The 22,727-nt window shown below is 36.2% G+C and overlaps 1 protein-coding gene across 3 annotated transcripts in view; it reads right to left on the bottom strand.

Annotated features, from left to right (window-relative positions):
• Positions 1-3,179: 3,179 nt before the first annotated feature.
• The window catches only part of TRAPPC8 (trafficking protein particle complex subunit 8), a 54,826-nt gene continuing 35,278 nt past the window's right edge, over positions 3,180-22,727 (bottom strand). For 2 of the 3 annotated variants that reach the window (XM_074899027.1, XM_074899028.1), the window contains 10 exons: positions 21,557-21,704; positions 20,233-20,329; positions 19,303-19,371; positions 19,146-19,186; positions 17,347-17,532; positions 16,669-16,770; positions 9,456-9,503; positions 7,901-8,046; positions 6,269-6,358; positions 3,180-4,226 (listed from right to left, as the gene is read on the bottom strand). In XM_074899027.1, coding sequence (XP_074755128.1) covers positions 3,992-4,226; positions 6,269-6,358; positions 7,901-8,046; positions 9,456-9,503; positions 16,669-16,770; positions 17,347-17,532; positions 19,146-19,186; positions 19,303-19,371; positions 20,233-20,329; positions 21,557-21,704 — 1,162 coding nt within the window. In that variant the 3' untranslated portion in view covers positions 3,180-3,991. Of the gene's footprint in view, positions 4,227-6,268; positions 6,359-7,900; positions 8,047-9,455; positions 9,504-16,668; positions 16,771-17,346; positions 17,533-19,145; positions 19,187-19,281; positions 19,372-20,232; positions 20,330-21,556; positions 21,705-22,727 lie in introns of all 3 variants that reach the window. The other variant, XM_074899029.1, reaches the window with a different exon arrangement.

Here is a 22,727-nt window from a genome sequence, read left to right as displayed (position 1 = left end):
TAAACTGAATTCTTGTACCACTCAAGCACCTATTCACTTCTATTACCTCCAGGTGGCACTCTTCCCTACTATTCTTAAAACTCCTTTAATTAGACGTACTTCGGAGATGTGACAGTTCCTATAAGCAGAACACGACTAGATACTGCCCCAAGTCGCACATACTAATGAATGCATACAAGTTCTGTAAGCAAACTACAAATACTTGGAGTATTAGTCATCCTGCTTCAATGTACACATGAAAACTAAACAAGGAAGATTTTTTTTTCCCCTCTTTTATAGGAGAGGGAACAGCTTGGCTGGATTACTAGAGAAAGTGCCAGAATAGCATGTAAATAAACAATTTAGCTGCCATACTATGAATGTAATTTAGTCACATACAAAATAGATCCAAATATCCATCTCAAACTTAAGGAAATAAAGTGTGGAAGTCATCAGCTGTATAGATTGATATTCTCTCCATTCACAAACTATGCCTTCATAAATGTTGCATGCTTTCTGCATCACATTCACAGCCTGATGAAGACACCATAAAACCTTATTACTCCGGATTTGCATTGCACAAAACTAATCTGACAGTGTAGCATTTCACCAATTTTTGGTAAAGCAGCCTAGGATCACCTGAATACCCATAGTACAGGATGGAGTAGTCCATGCCCTTAAGTGTATGAAATTGATGGCAGAATTCACCTTATTCCAGAAGCAGTTTTCTGGTGACACAGCTCAAATAAAAAGCTGTTGTTTTGGGTTGGGTTTTGGTTTGGGTTTTTTTTGAGTAACATATGGAATTATTTCTGTGGTTTATGTAATACAAGACTACGTTATTCCCAAGTTCCTCACCATGCCCAGAATGAAACTGGGCATTTTGCTTTTCCCCAAAACACCCAGCTTGGCAAGTTCCATGGTTTTGTTACAGAAGTAGTAGAAAATGAAAGTTTATCATATAGTTAAAAACAACAAAGATCCCCTGGATCTAGTAATCTGAGGGATTTTTCTAGCTCTAAAATGCATTTTGATCTACTCTGAGCTGTAACACTGTTGTGACAGATGCATTAGGATGCTCTTGTGCCTTACAGCCGTTTCAGGGGATTCTTCTGAAAAGAGTATTGTTCTGCAGGTAGCAGAGTTTTAGCCTTTGCAAAGAGACTTTTTTGCCCAATAGCAAGACCAGATAATTTTCTTTTCAATACAACTGTTTTTCATCTCTGTGGGTCCAACACATGGGCACACATCCTTTTCTATGTGTGAATTCATTAAGGAGCCAGTTTAGCTCTATCACCACGTTAGCTCCTCACCTAAGCAATCACATAAACTTCTATTCTGACATGCCAATGACTACAATAACAACTCCATGCTTCTTACACAGCACAATAAGCATCATCACCAACATACCATGGAAGGAACCAGTGTCAATTAGGAAAGAAAACATTTTAATGGTTACAAAATAGTCATTGCTTGGACACAGCATGACAACAGCATGCCAAGTTTTAGATGTTAGAATCACAGATACTGCTTTTCAGCAAATTGTCTTTGAATATGACAAGTTAAAAACTTCAGTATTTTTGTAATCACCACATAACGAACAGGAATAAAGGGGTGATTTCACTTAACTGTGGAAAAAAAAAAAAAAGAAGTTTGGTTTGTTTGGGACGGATTTTTTTAGCTATGTGATAGTGCCCACAGAAAAATAAAAATCTGGTTTATTTACAGGATTGACAGCTTATCCTGCTGAGCTTTGCACTGTCAAGAAGTATAAAAGAATTAAGTACACATATATACTTTTGTATACATACATTTATACACAAAATATGTCTAGATACACATAGAAATGCATCTCAAAACCATGTAGTATAGATGCTGCTAATATTAGCCATGCTGAATAAAACAGTACTCCAGCTCTTTTAGCTTCTTTCCACATGATTAACTCACCATAACCCTATAAAAATTCTTGGAAACATGAGGAAGAGTTAAGTCTCAACACAGTATTTCCTTCAAGTCAAGGTACATAATGTGTCTTGCCATTTTTTTTACCCAAATTTGCATTAACAGAAGTGGTAAGTGTCGGTTTACTCAATCTGAAAGTTAGGATCACTGAAAAATAAAACAGCAGTCACCAGGATAGCACAGCCTAGTAGTTTTGTACTGTTATTAAAGCCTGTACTTTTGTAAAGTGCAGCTTCCAAATCACAGGGGGATCCCATTTCTTACCAGTTTCTTCTGACAGGCTGAAAAAGCAGTTAAAACTTCTGACCCATATCTCATAAAACTCTTGTGGAAACATCCTCTACCAGAATAATGTAACTTCTGTCACTTGAGTCCTTGAAGCAGGCTTAAAAATTACACCAACTGTGACTTAGAACACTGTGGTCAGCTGGATAGCTGAATGGCATCAATAACGATTTCTCTGTCCCTAACCATGCCAAGACAGGAAGAGGACTGATGACACAGCATAAAGCTACAATGCCAAGTATAATTTCAAAAGAGTAGTCTTCCAATCTGCCCAACAGCAGAAAAAACCCTCACCCCCAGAAGCAATATATTTATTGTTAGACAATACATATTCTGTTGATAAATCAACATGATCCACAGTCACACTGACTACAAAAGGAGGGTTTCAGAAAGTTTTAAGACCTGGAGACAGTCATATGGTTGTACTACATACAAGGTAAAATGTTGTCTAAAAAAGAAAAATATGCATCTGGAAGGAGATGTACTGTTTCGTATGTCAGTGTTGTCCTGTGAAGGAATTACTTTCATCCACAAGATACAGAAGACGATCAGAAGCCTCTGGTTTCTTTATATGCTCCACTTCCCTTGTACTCAGGTAACCCATCATAAACCATAACTCCTAACTCTTACCTGGTTTTGCTGCACTTGTTTGCTTCCCACAGCCTTCCCTACATTCAGCAGTTACTACTCAAAAATCCTGATAGCAAGTAATTGAGATTTCCCAGAGAGCTGAATTCTGGGGGCTGTAGCTGGGAACACTGGATAAGAACTCAAAATGCAAACACAACAGCGACAACAAGTTACAGTGTACACCAACACTACAAGTGGCAACAGGAACTTCACCTGAGCAAAGAGGGCCAGAACAAACACAGTACAAAATATACATATGGTATCAGCACCTGAAAATTGCTACAGCTGTATAAAAAGAGAAGAAAAAAGCCCAAAGAAGTTCATACAGTGAATATGGTGTATGTTTTATTCTATTTACAGTACACTTGTTATAAATATAATACATTTCTTGAAAATCTTGAGTAGATTTTTTTTAAAACAGATCAATTGTTATAGTTACATAATAAAGCAAGTGACAATTTAAATGACAATCTCATGGTTGTGAAATAGGGCATTCTGTGTTGAGATGAATGAGAAAATACTCAAACTGGTTGAAGAAATTATTTCTGAAACACCTTAGTTGGGACTTGTATGTAAACCTTCAAAGGTCACCAGTTTCCATAAACATGAAAACTCAAACCAAAATTTTAAACTAAAGAACTGAGAAACAGAAATGGATTTGAGACACCTTATTGAACTTCACAGTAAGGTTGGGATTTATCATGTCTAATGGCTTCAAACAGGAAAAAGCCAGCAAGAGTTTCTTCCTGAACCATATCCTAATACAGCCACAAATATTAACACACCATGCTGGAAGTTGTAACAGCAGTCAAGCTGCATTTTTGACAGGGCATAGGACATACAAATATGGTCAGATTTGGAGTTAAAGAGTATTTTGTGTTATGAATATCTTAATTACCAGAGAAGAAATACATTATAAAAGGATAAACATATTTTCAGTCCAACGTGCGTTGCATTGAGAAACAATTTGACAAGTAGTCTGAATATTTTGCTATTTTCTTTCCTACACAATCTTTAGTAACAAGTTAGATGTTTGAGGTGCTATTTCCAAAAACTGCAGCAAAATGTCAACCAGCAATATAAGAAAAGAATCCCATATATTTTGTCTTTTAGTGTGATTTTTTCCAGGAAGTGGTCAGATATTATTTATTATAATCAGTGCAGGCATGGAGTTCTGCTGACTTGTTTCAAACAAAGTAACTTGGTCCACTAGCTTGGCAAATACTCTGGGGGTTCCAAGATTATAGACACCTGTATGAACAAAGCAAGCTTTCAGCTGCAAGCTATAGACCTCCTGGCTTTTAAGTTGAAGCTTGTACTGTGTTTGCCCAAGCCATGTAAAAGATCCATGGATTTCTAGTGCTTCTGGGCTGAAAGAGAAGGTAACAAAGTTATTTCTTTGTATTTGAAGCATACATACTAGTTTACATGATTACCTCAAGTTCTCCCAAGATTTCAGAATGCACTGTATGTCCATCACTGGCCCCTTACAAAAGGATGCTTCTTTATACTTTCCAAAAATTTTTTTTCAAAATCCAGGAATTGGAAACTTGAAGTTTCTGGTAGACTTTAGATGCAATAGTGCCCACCATCAGTCATCTCTAACTGAGAAGTTGCTGAGTCTTTTCTACTGCCTGTCTGTGTTAATTTCCTTTAAGTCACTGCCTTCGCCAAATGCATCATGCTTGCTTTGTTTCCCATACCACCACTCCCCCCCTTTAAGAGATTAAGGTTTTTCTAGCAAGACAAAGGTAGACTTTGAAAGGATAGCAGTTGCACTCAGGTTTAGACAGAACTGTGCTTACATTTTATCAAGATGCTAAATGCAGCTTCAAAATAAGGTCACGTCTGTACGTCCTCTTTCCTGCTACATTTATATCCACACACACACACACTCCCCATCCTCACAAACACACACACATATCCTGAAACCGAAGATAAAGGGTGTTATTTATATTATTAATAATACCTAAGGTATTACTGGGTATCATTAGGGGTCACAACACCCACTCATCAGTTCAATATAACTCCAGGTCCTCACTTCTTGGCAAACACTTTTTAGTGTTGACTCACTTAACACTCCTTTACAGTGGCTCTCCCCCCTGGCTCAGATGGAATCACTACTAAACTTTAAAACATTTCTTTGGTTTCCAATATACTATATTCTATACAGAACACTAATTATACATATATGTATAATGATGAATTCCAGTGTATTCCCAGCTTTTTATGTAACAAACACATAACACTAACAATAGACATAGCAACAAGATCTGAACTGTCAGGTTTTGGAATCCCTAGGTAAGGTATTCTTGGGCCTGCCCCATGAACTAGGGTAACAGAGTGGAAATAGTCAACAGGGATATACACTGCTTTAGAGACATTGCATTAACATCTCGGTTTGGGGGCGAGAGGTGTGTTTGGGTTTTTGTTTGGGTTTAGGAAGTTTCAAGGCACATGACTAACTGTCCTTTCAAAGACATGTCTTACAACACTGTTACAAAAAACAGCCTTCTTGTAAAAAAAGCACCAAATCAGTGAATAGCTTCCTAATCTTAACTGGTAAACAAAACTGACTTAAACCTTCTGCCCTCTATTTCTGAACCTGCATATTAGGCCCCGGGCTTTTAATTTCTTACTTGCCTACACAGACTGTTGGCAAGAAGCAAAGGTTCCCTGTGACAAACCCTACCTCAATGTCTTCCAATCTGCCTTACCTCCTGCCAAGAATATTCACTCAGGGATCCCACAAAGCCCATTTTGTGGTAAGCAGACCATGTAGCATTATGTCTACTGTGGGGGGGCAGGGGAGAGGTGGTGTGACCCGAATTATGAGTTAAATGGCCTTGTTTAAAACAGAATTGAAATAATTAACAATGGTATAGCATGGTACCAAATTCTGTCACAGAATCCTTAGCAAAACTTTTAGAAACAATTCACAAAATGTTTCCTCAGTGCTAATATTTTTGTACACAATAGTACAGTTCTAAGCAAAAAGCCAGTCATAAGAATCAGCTGATAAACCCAGGAGAAGTCTTAGAAATACTTAAGGTCCTATGACATTTTATACTAAGCCAAACTGCAGAAGGAAGTACTCGTTTAAACTTCAAAAGCTGTTTTCTACATATTACTTGATATTCTTAAAATGAAAACCCAACATCATGTTTAATAAAGTAAAGTTACTGAAGCTTATATTTTGCTAGTTCAAAAGCATTTCCACTGTCCTAGAAAAGATCTGCAGAGTTTAGCTATTTGAAAATCAAAATTCAAGGTCCTGTCTTAGCAACAGTCAGAAGCAAAGTAAAATTGAGCACTGACTGCAGATTCCATTTGACTGTATGAAGCCTTTATCACCTTCCATTCTTTCAAAGAAGCATTCCCAGAAATTGTTTTACTAACATTCACACATTACCTTGTTGTTTTATGCCGCAAATCAATCATTACATCTACAACAGCCTGGGAACAATTGGAAAGTAGGAGAGTGACAGGTACCAGACAGAGGCTGCAAAGAGAAAAAGTTCCATAGTGAAGAAAAAAAAAAAATCTTACCCTGGATAGTCTTAATTATACTCTGTAAAAGTTAAAACTGATTTCAAGTAATATAAAATTAGCATGTAGTTGTTTATTATAGGAAACTCTGGTCAATGTAAGTGGTTATATTGCTATGTACACTGTCTGACTGTTGTATAATAAAAGCTATTAACTGCATTGGCTCAACTGAGACAAATGAAATTACCACCCTCCTTCATCCAGCTGAGGAAGACTAGTAAAAGCACAAATACCTTAGTTTATAGGAAATCTACTGTTATGACAAGAGACATTTCAGAATGCAATAATATGGTCCACTATGCTACTCTCTGAACCGCTGTTTAGCATGTTTTGTCTAGATACTTTTCTTCTGCCCTGTCTCCTGTAGAGGAATTGATGGCATCTGGTCTGAAGTTTAACCAGAACAGTGCCCAAACAGAACAGACAGCATACACACATTTGGTGTTAATTTAAGCCTTTACCCCAAATAAAACTAATACAGTTAGTTGATATTCTGCTGGTTCATAGTTAGTATAACTGTTTTTATAAACAACCTGCAGCAAGACAGACCCCAAGATATTCATAGGCAGGTACACAAATTACTGCAGCTGAAACAGCTCTATGTATTCAACAAGTAATTTGTGTCACTGGAATTCCTTGCCATTGTGTAACGGTTTAAATATCCTGAACTTGACTAACAAAAAAAGAAAAATTAGCAACAAATAAGATATGAAGTTGTTACTGGAGCAATGCATGCTTTGTAATTGTTGTTAAAATATGCCACCGTAGAAAATGTTTAAACATTAGACTTTTATGAAGAAAGAAATCCCTTTCAGCAACTTACTTTTTTTCTAAAATTTCTAAAATAAAGGTATAACACCATAAAGTTTTCAGATAAAACAACTCAGACCTAAATAAGTATCTTTATGTTTCAAGTACAATTAATTTTATACCTGGAAATGAATCCAGAGAGTTTTTTCAAAATTAAAGTAATCTGAACACTTACGGATTTTACAGGCTCCAACTAATTAACTCTCACAGTCTGCTTTCGGACAGGTTACTTCTGATATGCTTCCAGGAGACAAGCCTCAGCAATCTGAACTGTTACCACCTTTCCTTCTGACATAAATCAGAACCACATGCAGCTAATCTAGACAAGTCAGATGCTTAGACATAGCAGTTCTTTTGACTTAAACTAGCACTTTCTGTCTAGTGCTCAAAGCAGTTGTAGTTTGAACTCTGACAAAGAGAAGCAAAAAGGCAGCAGAGTATTTTTCTTCCAGGAAGTCTGATAACATTATAGTTAATACTAAAATTGTGAATTGTGGTAGAACAGCCTGTTTCTCTACATGAAATTTTCATTTTATCTATACAATTCTGAAGCAGTGAAATTAAGGATTGAGCAAGATTTCACCCTTGCATACCACCTTTTGTATCATAACCCAAATAGCACCTTTCATCAGGACTTATGTCAATTTAATATTTCAAAAGTTTCTAAAGAAAATGTTGTACGAACCTTTTTTGATGAAAAGAATGATTGAAAGACTCTGGATAATGAAGGCTTGTCTTGATAAGATTAGAAAGCTGCTCTGGTGTTGGTCTTGCTGGTACTGGTGTGTTTTCTGGTCGAAAAAACTTTAAGAGAACCATTTCTGGTAATTCCTGAAACACAAATTCAGAATGACATTTAAAATACTGACAAACGGTACTGTGCAACACAAAGAAATCCAGTCACAGAAGCTACAATTTTGCATTATGAACTCTAACTCCAGAGAAGTAAAGTCTACAGCATCATGCAGCTTACACTTCTTTCCAATGTGTTTTGTACTTCAGTGTGCTAGAGGATGAACCGATATGATTTATATTACCATCTTTTGATACAGATTTTACAGCTGCTTGTGAAAACACACACAATCTGTGTGAATTTCACAAAAGCATGCTATTGCTGCAGTGGTTTGTTAATGTTTCTTTTTGTTTAGTTTCTAAGAAAAAGGGATGGCATTTACAGTTTCCTATTCAGCAGCTGTACCTAAAAAAAAAAAGTAATAATATCCATCACCTGCCCTTGGAAGTTCACAACACGAAAGCCAATAACCAAGTTTCCCAAAACAGATGCAAAATAAAGCAAACAGAAGTTTATAGGAACATGCTAACAATGACAGAATGATTTAATAATGCAGAGTATCTTAAAAACTGTATAGCAAGCTCTTACAGATATGAAAGTTACCTTTGTCCCCAGCTGAAAGCCCAAGTCAAGCACTGACACACTACTCTAACCGTGTGGGCAGAATTAATCTCTGAAGCAGAATAAATCAGACGATACAGAAAGATAAAACACCAAATGAGGCAATCAGGCTGCATCTGGTCCAGCATTACTGTGCCACTGTAATTCTGCATAACATGACCTAATCTGTTTTGCAAACAGGATTTATTTGGGAAGGGACTGCCTTTCATTATTCCCTTATGAATCTATTCTGCAAAAAGTCCACCTTCATAAGAAAAAGAATAAAGAATTTGCAGCAATAAGTGTGACTAACTACTAAAAGCAAGTGAAAGATTTTTAAAAGCCACCAGTAAGTCAGTACAGTGTAACAAAGAAGTACTTCTTGTTTAAGAGTGATGGATTTTATCTTCTAAATTGAAAAGAAATACTACAGGCAACAAAACCTGACTCAAAGTAACAGGAACACTGGGCATTCTGCAATATGCAATATTTCACTTACTGTTTGCCTGTGCTGGTAATACCAGAAGACATCAAATGTTTTATCAAGCTTGCAATTCTTTCCTCTTGAAATGAAGAGTAGGGTGGGGTTTTTTTTTAAAGAAAAAAATTCTTCCACAGAAACAATGAAATATATTAAGCAATTAAATGGGTATTTCCACCCTACCCTATGGGTATCTAACTCGACGAAAATTGACAGCATGACACACACTGGCCTCCTGAGATGAGAGTATAGGTTTTCCTTTAAATTGATCTTTCCCCTCAAATTACAGTCCAACCAAATATTCAGCGCCCTCTTCAACCACATATCAATATCCTACACACTGTAGTTTACCCTAGAGTCAATTACCTGTTCCAAGTCCTCCCAATCAGAATTCTCGAGTATTTTTTTAAAACCCTACAAAAAGACAAATACGAAGGTTTATCTCTACAAACAGACAAGAACATCATGAAATGCAGCAGGAACATTTACTGGTGAAAGTGTCAAGTGCCATTAATATTTCAAACCTTTAGTTCTAATACACCTCTGCTGAAGGACTGGAAAGCAGTAAGATTAACCATTTACCATCACAGAGCTAAACCTTAATTCCAGCCAGCCTCTTAGTGTTAGACGCAGAGAAGATGTCTGTGTCTCCAAGTTCAGCTGCTCAAAGTCTACTTTTTTTTTTGTAATTGTGTACCTGGAACAAAAGCTAAGACATGACATTTAGTACATGATTCTCTTACCTAATGCTTTCAGGAGAGAATTAAGAACTTCAGAACGGTAACCAAGAAGATGTGCATACAGATCAGGGAGCTAGGGACAGCTAGCAAGAAACAGTAAGTTTCACTAAACTCCTGCCTTACTCTAGAGCTTGGGAAATTTGATCAAGGCTACAAAAAGATGCCCATACCTACTGGGGCACCTGTATCCTCCCCTTCAAGAATATTCACCAAGCAAATAACAGCCTCAAGACTTTTGGCTATTTCACTCAGAAGTAAAACAAAAGCCAAGAATTAAAAAGGTGATATTTTGTTGCTGAACTAAAATACCAGTCCAAATGGAGTATGGCCTTTTTGAGGCAAAAAGTTCTGACACCTAAAGTCTGCTTGTTGATCCATTATGGATCCTTGCAAAGCCTCCAGAAGCACCAAAGGCTCCAGTAGAGAGCAAGCACCAAATACTACATACAAGAAGGCCACAACAACAGTTGAGATACTTCCTTAAAAAAAATGGTTAAGGTGTATTTCAAGGTCTCATCCATACATGCTGGTAGAGGTACACATAAGCTTGACTGAAAGAGGCTTCATCATAAGAACAGTTTGGAAGAACTGTAGGGGGAGGGGGGAGTGTTTTTTGTTATGGCTTTAAATTTTACAGCTGCATTCTTAACCTTTTTGGGTTTTGAGTAGAAACACAGGCAGTAGCACCAGAACCACACTGCTCTCACACTTACTTTCCAAGATCTACAAACCATGCAATTGGTGCTAGAAAGTTGCTTCTATTTTTAGAAAGCTTGTAGATGGCTGGAGCCATCTACAAAGGCCAGCTTCAAACAAACATATTTTAAACTAGACACAAGCTTACTGTTCTAAACAGAATTATCTCTACATCTTCACTTATTCAGTAACTACAAAAAAGCATGGACCTTTAGAGTCTAATGTTTAGCTACTTTGAAACAAAGTTTGGTACATGATTCACACTGCCCTCGTATCTCCTGCAACTGTACCAAGCTAAAAGTTGAAAAAGTCAAAATTTACACCATTCAAAGCACCTTCTGAATTATCTGATAGATGTCATGGACAGGTCTGCCCATAATATAGTCTTTAATCTCTCTGAATGCACTTTCAAATTAAGAAGTTCTTCCTTTCCACCAGATGGGTGGAACTGATGGTATCTTCACATGCAGTCATTTTAAAGACTTTTTCTATGTAGTATCAGACAACTTAAAAGTTTTTCATTTCAAAACTAATCTTCTTGATGGCTGGGACAATGTGCTCTTCAATCTACCAGAAGAAAGTTAAACGCTACAAGATGATTTCCAAGCTGTATGGAAATTCAGCACATTTGCCCCATAAATCACAAGTTACACATAGCCAAAAAGATCGTTAACATGCTCAATCAAGGATGAAGGACCAATATGCACAGCATAGAAAACCTAAACAGGAAACTCTTGAACAACACTACATGTAACTAAGAAAGCAACAGAATAAGACAAAGAAACCCTAAGTGATGTCTTTCTCCCTTTCCCATTTTAGATCAGAGAATTCATATTTAAAACCTCCATTTTAAGTTGGTTTCCTTCACGATGCAACTCATCCATACTCATTCTAGCTCCTAACTATAGAAACAATGACTCCAGGAACATTATTTCACTAATACACCAGTAATAACACATTTGAAAGCACAAATATCATCATCAGCTCTGCAGACCATCAACAGGTAAGGCAGCAAATATAGTTTTTCAGCTATTTGGAGTATTTGATTCATGACAACAGCATAAGCCAGTTCTCCCAGATTGGTACAGTAACTGGTACACTAATTCATACAACAAAGTAAAAAAAAAGTACACTTCAGTTCTTGATGCTTACCCTAAAAATTTTGCTTTCTCCCCACCAAGCTAGTTTAAAGAAAGTCTTAAATCCATTCCAACAATCTGTGTTGATTCAAGTATCCCTTCCCACATTCTGTAAAAAAAAAATTCTAAACTAGCACAAGGTGTCAGTAATTCTCTGACAGATTTCAATAAATCAATGTCAAGAAGAATAGTTAAAGTTATTTAAATCCTATACTCTCCTACCTTTCAAAAATTCCTACTTTCAACCAAACTATTGCTATCTCACTAAGTTGCATCTACATTAAACAGTGTTATCAAAAATTATCAACTCTGAAGTACAACACTACCAAAAAGCCTGCATCCATGCTATATGCATTTTATGGATTTTACTTTGGGCTAGCACTGGTCTAATCCACAGGACTGAACGAGCAGCACAGAATCACATCATGTGCAGTCCTGGGGCACATATAAAGTAACTCTACCTGGAAATATACACTTTGTGTGTTACAAGACCACTTCACAACAAAAACAGAGGGCTGTACATGGGGATAGTATCTTAAAGTATGCCTGATCTAAAACATGCTCATAGACACATTATCTCATCTAGATTTCAGTCAAAACTAAGTTTACACTCCCATGCTAGTGTTTTGAAAGTATGGATGCACTATTCTCAACATGCCAGCATGCCCAAGTGACAAGCCTCTACTAGATTGCTGCTCACCTTCCATCAGTGTGAAATCTTTGCCAATCAGAAGTGTGGCAAATGGCTCAGCCCCATGCTACTACTTCCATCCTACCATACTGAACTGTGCTTTTCCTTTGGAACCTTTTGGATTGAATTCACCAGATTAGAAAAATATGGAAGCAGCAGTTAGAAATAACATTGATCAACAGCCCTGACTGTGAATGGATGTTTAAAGTATTTGAAGTTTTTGTCCTTTTACTAAATTAAGGTACAGAGCTCAAGAACAACAGACAGAATATCTGTATTTCTGATGCAATTATAAGCTGACCTTCAGTTAAAACCTGGTTCCCAAAAGCTAGTTTCCAAAGAGAAACAGAACCAATAGCAGTATCGTTGTCAAAAAAAGAACAGCCACTAGTTACAAATACCCAGCTATTTTTTATTGTCGAGATTTTTACTCCTTGGACTCAAACAGCTTCTGCTGACACATCTGTTCAGATCTATTCACTTTAATATGCTGTGATTTATTCTTCACATATTGTCATTAGTGACTATAATCTATCACTTTGTGACACCATTTGTGTTTCTGATTCAAGGAAGTGAACTATATTTAGCATTTTTTCCCTACCTTTAATAAAAGGCCATTTTTTCAAAAATACAAGTGAGAGAAAAGACAGGAAAAGTATTCTCCATATTATTCATAGAGCTTTCTATATGAAAGAGACATGCTTTCACAGAGTTGATATTCTTTAAGTGTTACTTCAGCATTCTATGCGTTATGATTCCAAACTTCTAGAACATAAAGATGTAAATAGTTTATCACATCATCTGATAAGACTACCGTGTTTAGTAACCTATGATCAAAAGCAGTGCTATTTAGTTAAATAAAAAACCTTGTAGTGTAAGCAACAACAAATAAATCTGTATTCAACGACAGAAAACCAGTAAGCTTCAAAGTCAGTTGTTAGTGTCTTGGTTAGAATGCAAGAAGTTTAGAATTCATAAATCCATTTTGAACAGACATGGGAAGAAAAGGAAGCACATACATTTGAGCATCCAAGTAAAATTTGTATAGAATTTTACTGTTATTTTCTTTCTTTTTATGTGGGTTCATACAGAAGTTTTACCCAGAAAAAGATTTTAAGCCTCCCCAAGCCCCACTATCTTGTGTTTTATGGAAGCCAGAGATTTTACCTTGATTTTATCAAATGCTATATCAAGTTTTACTACGGTGATAGAGGAATAATCACATCCTGCTGCCTGTTCCACATCCCTGTTGTATGAACTACACGTTCTGCAGTGAAGCAAGCAGAAGTAATCACCTGTCCTTGTATCTCAGTCAGCAGTCTAACATCTTAAGACATATGATAAAGATTACTTTATACCACTGCACACAACTAGCAGTCTACTACCAACTGCTGGAATAATTTGAGAACCATGACAATGAATACAGATCTACTGCTCTTCTACTACAGTGCTCTACTGCAGCATTGTTTCTCCTGAACAGTTTTAGAAGCTTCTATAAATCCAAACTAAACCCTTAAAAGCTGCAAAGAATTAGTCTAAGATATACCACAACTGACAAAGCAGCAGAAGTCAACCAGTACAAAGAATTTAACCAAAATGTAAAGCAAGCTATCTTGATTTGTTCAGTGTAGTTATTTGATTAATTCAGCTAAGATTTGAGTCATTTCTCAGAGGGCTTAAAACAAAAAAGAATGCAGAAAGAGAAAGAAGTCTTGTTCATGTTTTCTCCATGTCTATTGTGAGATTGTTTTTGACTGGGGACAGCTGTATTACACAAAATTCCTTTTGCTGCCTGCAACAGCATGAAGCAGCAGCCGTTCAAGCCAAGAAAAAAGTCGCTGAAGACCAACAAACAGAGCACAGCAAGAATTGCAAGGAGTGGACTCTTGCATCCTAGGTGACACACTGTTCAGAATCTGCAAATAAATTTGGTTTTCCAGATCGGAGCAGCCCTTTATCATTTAAAAACTGGTAGCCAACATGCTTTGGTAAAAAGCATGCCTCTCCATCTCCCTCTGCTGTCTAGACCACAGAAAACAACTTCTATACTGTCAGTTCAAGACATTCAGGAACAGTCTAGAATTTCTAACCCTGTTTACAACTTCAAGAATAAACAGATTTACAAGACAAACTATTTGAATGTTATGTAAGTCTCAAAACTATATACTGAAAATGTTAAGTTAGAAGTAATGCCTGGGTTTGGGGTTTTCTCCCCCCCAGTTTTTCACTGCTTGTCTAACTGTAATGCAGGAAACAAGGTAATTAAAACACAATATGCAGTCCTTAATAGATTAAGTATATTATTTTCTCTACCAAGCCTCATTTAATCCTATTTTGGAGATTCTTTTAATTCTTAAATGTGGAATGAACATAGTAAAGTGCTGCAAGGTCTCAAATCATTTGTTATACCTCGCCTCCCACGTCAGAGGGGTTTACTCAGTATAAAGTGCCAGTTCAAAAAAAAAAAAAAAAAATAGTAGTACATGAGCACATGAAATTTCTCAATCCTTAGCAGTCCTGAAATTACGGGGTCTTAAAATTCAAGTTAAATCTGGTCTTTGGTTACCCTGAGGATGTGGAATTTACACATATATTAAAAACCATCACCATTACTTTTATACCAGATTTCAACTACATCACAAGGCAGACGCATTTTTGCTTCCAATGAAGGTACAGAATGTTCCAATGGAAGTATGTTCCTTATGCTGAAGAAAGTGAATACAATAATCAATGTAGCATCTATATGAATGTAGTTGTAATAGTAATTGATGAAAAATGTTACAAACAAAATCCTCATACAGTAGCATGTATTCCTCAAATCAAACTGAGGGTACATGTGGATCCTCCTTGTTGCTGGTGGCACAATTAATTTCCTCTAGTCTGAAAACTGAATTTGATGCAGATAACTAGAGTTCCAGGCAGTCAACAAGAAATGCAAGCTTCTACTCCTAGCATGTTCAGTCATTTGTTTTATGATGCAGATGTGATCCACTTCTCTTCCACCCCATTTGCTCAAACCTGACCTCAATGAGATCAGAAGAAGTTTACAGTGCTTTCTCTCCTAGCTTTAGATACCGACAGTGTGATCTACCGTTCTGCAAACACCTTAAGACAGGAAAATTAATACCAGAGTGATCAGTTGTCATTAGACTAATACAGCCTAGTATTGCTCAGCATAGCTTGAGCCCACAAGTGCAAAGACTTTTTGGAGGTGGGGAGTGTTAAGGGAAAAAGTCATCTTCAGACATTAGAACATAAATTTTCCTATTTTTCACTGCTGATGAACATCAGCCAGTATAGCTCAAACTAAATACCCCTTTCGACGTATTCCCATGTATTTCATATTGCTAAGAACTAAATGGAAAAATCATTTTAATGATGTGAAAGTACTTAGAAGCTTAGAAACCAAAGCCAAGTGCACAGCTTCAGAATAGCTCACTAATGTTATAGCGTGATATTTATAGAAGACACATTTGTCCTACTGTTTTCTTAACAAAACTAACGCATAGTATTATTTGCTGCAACTTTGAGTAAGAGCTTACTAAAAGCTATATACAATGTCTTCAACATTGGAAAAAAACATAAGGAAAATGGCACCAAAGCAAGAAGGAACAGAAACATACTGCTCAGTGGAAAACTAAACAAGTATAAAACTTGTTTCTTTTTTATTTTGCACATTAGTCTTCACATATATAAACTGCAGCTAGCATAAATGTTTACAGAAACATATCTTCCATAGTTACTGATTCACATATGAGGAGACATCAACCAGTTTCTTATAGATGCTATTTTCTTTGAACAATCAAACAAGTTATAAAAAGTCAAAGTGAAATAATCTGCTATTAATTGATAATTCCAATGGAGCTTTCTACATCTTTTTAACTGCTCCAGTTCTGCCATTCTAACATTTTACATGTAAGTGCTTCACTTAAGTTACGCACAGCAGCAGAATTTACAAAACTGATTTTGTAACACTCAAAAATAATTCAACCATTTTGCTATTGTTATGAAATAATGCTAACTTGGACTTAAGATCCTAGTTCTACCTTAAAATACCACAGAATGGTTTACTCCAACTGCACAGCAGTATACTTAGTTGTACATTACTTTCTCATCTTTAAACTGAGCCTAGCTATTTCAGTGCAGATGACTAATCAAAGTTGAAGTCAATCTGAATTATTTATTAATAACACCTATCTGATGTTAGATTCTACAAAAGCACCCAAAGTGATTCCACTTATTTACAAGAAAAACACCATCAAGTCTATTTCGGGCAAGAAGCAATTGTAAAGGAAAACTTCACACTACATTACCTGCTTCTGAGGAAACGAAAAAGCCTCCTTCCCAACTGTATTAAGGGCAACATGATGCTGGCCCTCCAAAATAAGCTGCTTGTTGTCTTCCACAACGTATGCCTACAGAATATAATACAAAGACATTAGCGGACCAGAAACTATGATAACCTTTGTAATACAGAATTACTGACTTCCCCCTAACTCAAGGGGAAGACATTGTACTATTCAAAACCTAAAGACTAGTAAAACATAATTATTTACGTCTATGCTTTAAATTTTGCAAACATACACAAGTACTTAAGATTAGATTGCCAATTTCCACTACTTAATATTTGCATTCCAGTAAATAAGACCCTCTTCAAAGTAGACTGGGTCACTCAGAGTTCTATGAAAAAAGCAAGCATTAACAAATCTCCTGGTTTAAGACTGTAGAATTTTCTCTTTTAAGCAGAGAACTTGTAAGAACTGGGTGCATCCAGAGTAACATAAAACCACTTAAGCATATTACAGTAACAGCTGTTAAAACTGTCTTTGCTTCTTGACACCATTTTAGTTCCTTTGCCTGTTTTCAGAAAAAAAAATGTCATGCACAGATTTTGTATGAGTATATCTGAAAGATCAAGAGGCCATATTAAATTATTTTCTAACAGTCATATTTCATGGACAAATTACCACTAAGGCCACAACCACACATACCTTCCACAGTACAACAATATTCAAATCAACTTCACTGCATCTTTGTATCAATCTGACCGTCTCATCAAATGATTGTTTTGCAGCCCTTTGAGATGCATGAGTTTGAGATTGCACATGCATTCTTTTAAATTCAGAGGACAAGCTTTGGAAAAAAAAGTCTGCACAAGGACTGGCTGAACTTATTATCTGCAAGAAAAAATAAAGGAAAAAATGTACTCTCAGAACAGGGTGCAAACTGACACAAGTTACTCTAACAGAGTTTATCATTTTCAGAATTTCAGCTCCATTATCTTGCTTTGCTTCCCCCCCTTTGCAAAGCTACAGAATCCACACATCTTGGTTTCCATGCTTGCCCTGCTAGACATCAGTCCTACCTAATGAGTTGTTTAAGGTAACACAGGGAACAGAGCTATAGATTATTGGCTTAAAACCACAAATACTTAACTTGGTAAAAAGAGCTTTGATTGTTAACATCAGACAGCCTATTGTGATATATTAAGTGTAGTGGAGAGAGATGAAGTGTTCTACTAACTCACGTGCAAGTCGGGTTAACTAGAATTATTTATCTAGGTTAGTAACATACATTCAAGGCATATTCCCCATGTATAAGTGGCACAGCCGTAATTACTGTGCTGTTTGTCAAGTCTGTCATCATTTGTGCTGAGCTTTACCAACACCAAAAGCTTGATAAGGAAGCAATGGTTTTAAGATCGATAGCAATGACACTTGGAGACAGCAGGATAAGTAAGAAACTTTAGCCTCCTAACACCTCCCTTTCAAAAATGCTAGCCTTTCCAGAACATGCTGTTGCAGAGCTGCTAATTGTTGCATTAGCAGAATACTCATACCCAGGGAGACAATCTGCTTCTGGAGCAACTGTCTAAACCTAAGGGGCCCCTCCCTATACCCCATTAGAGAACATTACAAGAAAGCTGAAGTTCATGAAGATCATCCAACTTTAAAAGTGCAAAGAGGGATCATCTACCTCAAATTTTTAGTCCTCTTTGATTTATATGCCTACAAAATGAAATGGCAGTAAATTTTCTTTGACTATTATGATAAATGTGCATTCAGCATAAAATAAACAACCTAACATTCAGCTAAATCCACTATGCTAATGTAGATTTCTGATCTAAATCCAGTGGCCTACTTTCCTCAGGTTTTGGAAAAGCATTCACTGTTGCAAGATTATCTGCTAAAAGGATTCTTCTTCAGACAATACCTGTATGCTTGAAAAGATTAAAGAACATAGTAGTCTACAATCTTAACTTTAAAAATCAAAGAAACAGATTCCTTGAACTGATTGCAACCTACATTAGCAGTTTTGAAATTCTGATACCTACATGCACTAGTTTTCCAGATTATCTTTAGAATAAGATGCAATTCAAATTTTTAACTTATTTTAGTAAAAATAAATAATTAAGAAAAAACAATAGACTAAGAATCTGACATCCAGAGATCTCTACTAAAAAACTAGAAGGCTGGGAAATATTCAAAAGAACTGAAGAGTTCAAAAGGAGCAAAAAAGTTAGCATTGCAATGCGCTCCCAAGTAGTTCAGATGTGGAGCTGGAAACTTAAAATTCCTGACTACTCACTACCCTATGCTACCTTATTTTCTCTTCACAAAAAAGAGAAATTACCTGGAAGACTAATAATTTTTGACATGCAATATTCAAGTCACAACAGTGAAAGCACTGTTCCCTTTTTAAATTTTAAAAAAGGCTTTCATTGGGATATTTGTACATGACAGGGATGCCTTGCACAAGACAAAATATGTAGTTGTACCAGTTCACCTACCTGTTCATTTCCAAAGACAATATCCGCAAATGTGTAATTTTCTAAGGGATAAAAAGAGAAGGCATTGTTTCAGTATTCTCAGAAGTCACAACCTCCTGCACATAGCATCCAAATAGTATCTTCTTCAAAAAGTTACCACATCCAGGAGAGAACCTACCTTCTGAGTTTTTGCACCTTACTGCTTTAAAGCATAACTTCGCTCTCTCTCTGCTAGCAAGTTTAGTATCTGAAAGAAAAAGGTTGGAAGATTTTTTTTCCCCCCTTCAACATAATCAAGAGTCCCTTCTCATTAGACAAAAGTCAGCCTTTAAATTTCACAAAGAAATACACGGATGATACTCAAGAAGCATAACTAATCAAGCGGAGTAACTGGCATGACAGTAAAGATGCATCTTCTGCTGACCCCTTCCATCTACTTCTAGAGCAGGAAGTTAAGCCATAATACATAAAGGAGATGCAGAGAAAGAAGGAAGGAAGAGATGACAAAAGATTAAATTTATCTGACTGGCTTACCCTCAATATTAGTACAAGAACAACACATGTCTAGACTAATTTTTAAGTACATAAAATGTCAGCACACAAATAAAGATTAAGTCTGTTAAACAAAATAACAGCAACTTTTTTTTTTGCCAGGGATAGTCAGCCTTTTCAAAAATTATCAGCTTGTACTAGCTAAGGCAGGATACAGCACTAGCAATTCTGGTATATTTCTAGTAACGGAATAGAGCACTTATCAAGCATTCTGTTGATAGTTAAATTTAACATTGACATAAATAGCTAAAAAAGTAAAGGAACACTGAAACATATTTCTTCTGAGGCAAGTTATCAGCCAAGCCAGACATGGATTTCTTTACATCACAGAAATAGTTTACCTGTAAGTTAAGTCCATTTTTAAAATTAATGGAGTCTGAAAGTTATCTCTCAATATACTCTTATTGAAACACTAACAAAAATGCTGTAGTATGTTTGAAAGAGACAAAGTTTTTAGAAATTCAGTATTCTGAAAGCCAACTCCTTGCAAAATTTGTTTAACTGTTCTTGTCAGGCAGAAGCAAGACTTGTGATCCTTTTGGTGACAGATACACACCTTTGTCTTCAGAGATGTTAACAGATTTTTGAAGCTTCCAGTGTTTGCTGTTACTTGAAACTTGCACTATATGAAATTCTTTAACACCACTCTCACTCTAAGGAAGAAACAAAAACATTGTTATGTTCTGTATCACTTAGTAAGTGTTCATTGTAAGGTGGCACTGTTAGAATCTTAGTTTAACTCATTATTCACACCATCCATAATACAGTACATACAAGAGACAAGAAGAGATTTAAAATCCACTGCAACATAGACCAGTCCCAGCTCACAGCAATTCCCAACTCCAGTAATCAAAGCCACATGAAGAGGAAACAAAGATCTGCCAGAAAAATATCCACAAGCTAGTATTTTAGATTGAGACAACTATAATAAAACCTAGGCTTTTAACTCCAATGCAGAACAGAGTCCGCAAGACCACTCAAGTTTCTAAGGTTACTTTAGGAATATTGCTAGGTCATAAACCCCCACGAATTCAAGAATTTGTTTTACATATGTACACAATAAAAAAAATAGCTTGCGAGGTTGGTTTCCTTTCTTAGAAAAAGTGAGATGGTAGTGGAAAATTAAGTCTCACACAGTGTTATCTGTTAACTTGGTAAGTACTTAGTAAAGCATCCTTCTCAAAGGAGGAGTGGACAATATTCACTTTAGTAGCTAAACAAAAAAGTGTACACATCTTTAAAATGATAAATCAGCTCAGTGATTCCACTACCAGCTAAGTGTCTAGGAATTCTATAAACAGAGGATTCAATTACCTTGCTTTGTGGTTGAAAAAATGGGAGCAGCTTTACCAAAAAAATGGAGTAAATTTAAATTAGCATGGTATGGAAAACTGAAATATTTTCATCTGCTTTGCTAAGTCAACAGATCACAACAAATCTTAGAGTTTGGTAATTAATATAAACAGAGAAGCTTCCTTCAAGTTGGAGCTTAAACTTTGACTTCACCTTACCACTAATTCTACCAGTGTTTTCACTGAAGGGGGGGGGCAGAAGGGCACAGGTTCTCATTCAGAACTGTCTTGAAAGTTGTGATCAGAAACATTCACTAATTTGGAATAAATCTTTCTAAAAGGAAAAAATGACTCTGAACTACAGTATTGGAATTTGCTTAGGATAGAGACATAGCAGAATTCTTAGAGAGTTGAGATGCAACTTCATGTTAGCACTCTTTCCAACAGTAACAAATGATGAAATACGGAAGACTTACTTAGCATTTTGCAACGTCATTGTAAAAAAATCCTTTTACTTAAGTCTTGGTTCTACTGGTGACACATCTACTGAGCTTTAGAACCATATTATTATTAAAAATTAGAACTTACAGTATTGATATTTTCTACATCCACAAACACCAACATATTGTCCCCTCTGCTTTCTTCATCTTCAAGTGCATTACTTCTGCAGACAGTAGCTCGAATATGCAAAGACCGGCTAGTACAAATAACTGCAGTGTGCCTTAATACTCTGTGACTAAGGGGGGAAGAAAAAAAAAAAAAAATACAATCTGAACAACTAGGACTGCTTTCAAATCACCAAAGAGACTTTTCAGCTTCCTATCAAAACTGTGTTATTTTTAACAATCATGCTGCACAGGTAGGTGCTGTTCAAACATGCAGTCTCCTAGCCAGTTTGAAATACTTAAGAAAAAGGTTCACATTACCAATTCAAAAAAAGACATCAGAAATATTTCAGATGTCAGGCAACTGGCACAGTAAAGCAAAGAGGCATGTATTAGCATAGGGATATGATTTAGCTATTAATGTCACCACATGCTTTGGAAAAGAGGACTGAGTAAATAAACCATGAAAGGCCCACTAATTAGTCACATCTGCATAAACATTTACTAAACAGCATTTAGACAGAAGACCACTGCATTCAACAAATTCCCCTGAACTGAGAATCTTAGAAGTTTACTTCTAGGACCATCACTTCTCTGCCTTTTTCCAGACACTCTCAACCTCCAGGCCAGCAAGCCCTGTGTGAAAGTTATTCTCCTGTTTTTCTAAAGATGAGTAAGCTTCTCTTCGTGGACACCATAGAAGCTTTGTGTTACCATAACTTCCACTTGGAAACATTAGAGGCATGATAAAATTTGATATGTTACCTACAAAATATGTTGAAACATCATGTAGTATTTCTTTTAGGAGGGGAAATCAGGGGTTTCCTAAACTCTACTTCACATAATGTTACAATCTACAGAATAAGCTTAATAGTTTTGCAGTTTATCTTCAGACAGATGTCTGTATAGCTTTCAAGTAGCACAAGCAGGTTTTTTAAAATTTAAAAGCCATGCTCAATCTACAGAGTACTGTTAAAAAAAGATCGTATCACTGAGTTCCCCTGACAACTTCAATACAGCAGAGAACAAATAGATTCCCCAAACAACAATCTTCCATACCCAAAACCCCTCCATTTCTAAATACTATGAACTCAGGGGAGAGAAGTTCTGTTCTTAAAAAAAGAACAAAAAGGAAGACAAAATAACTACATTGT

This window comes from Athene noctua, chromosome 2 (assembly GCF_965140245.1).
Source record: "Athene noctua chromosome 2, bAthNoc1.hap1.1, whole genome shotgun sequence".
In the NCBI taxonomy this organism is placed as follows: domain Eukaryota; kingdom Metazoa; phylum Chordata; class Aves; order Strigiformes; family Strigidae; genus Athene; species Athene noctua.
This window is presented reverse-complemented; position numbering and strand designations above follow the sequence as displayed.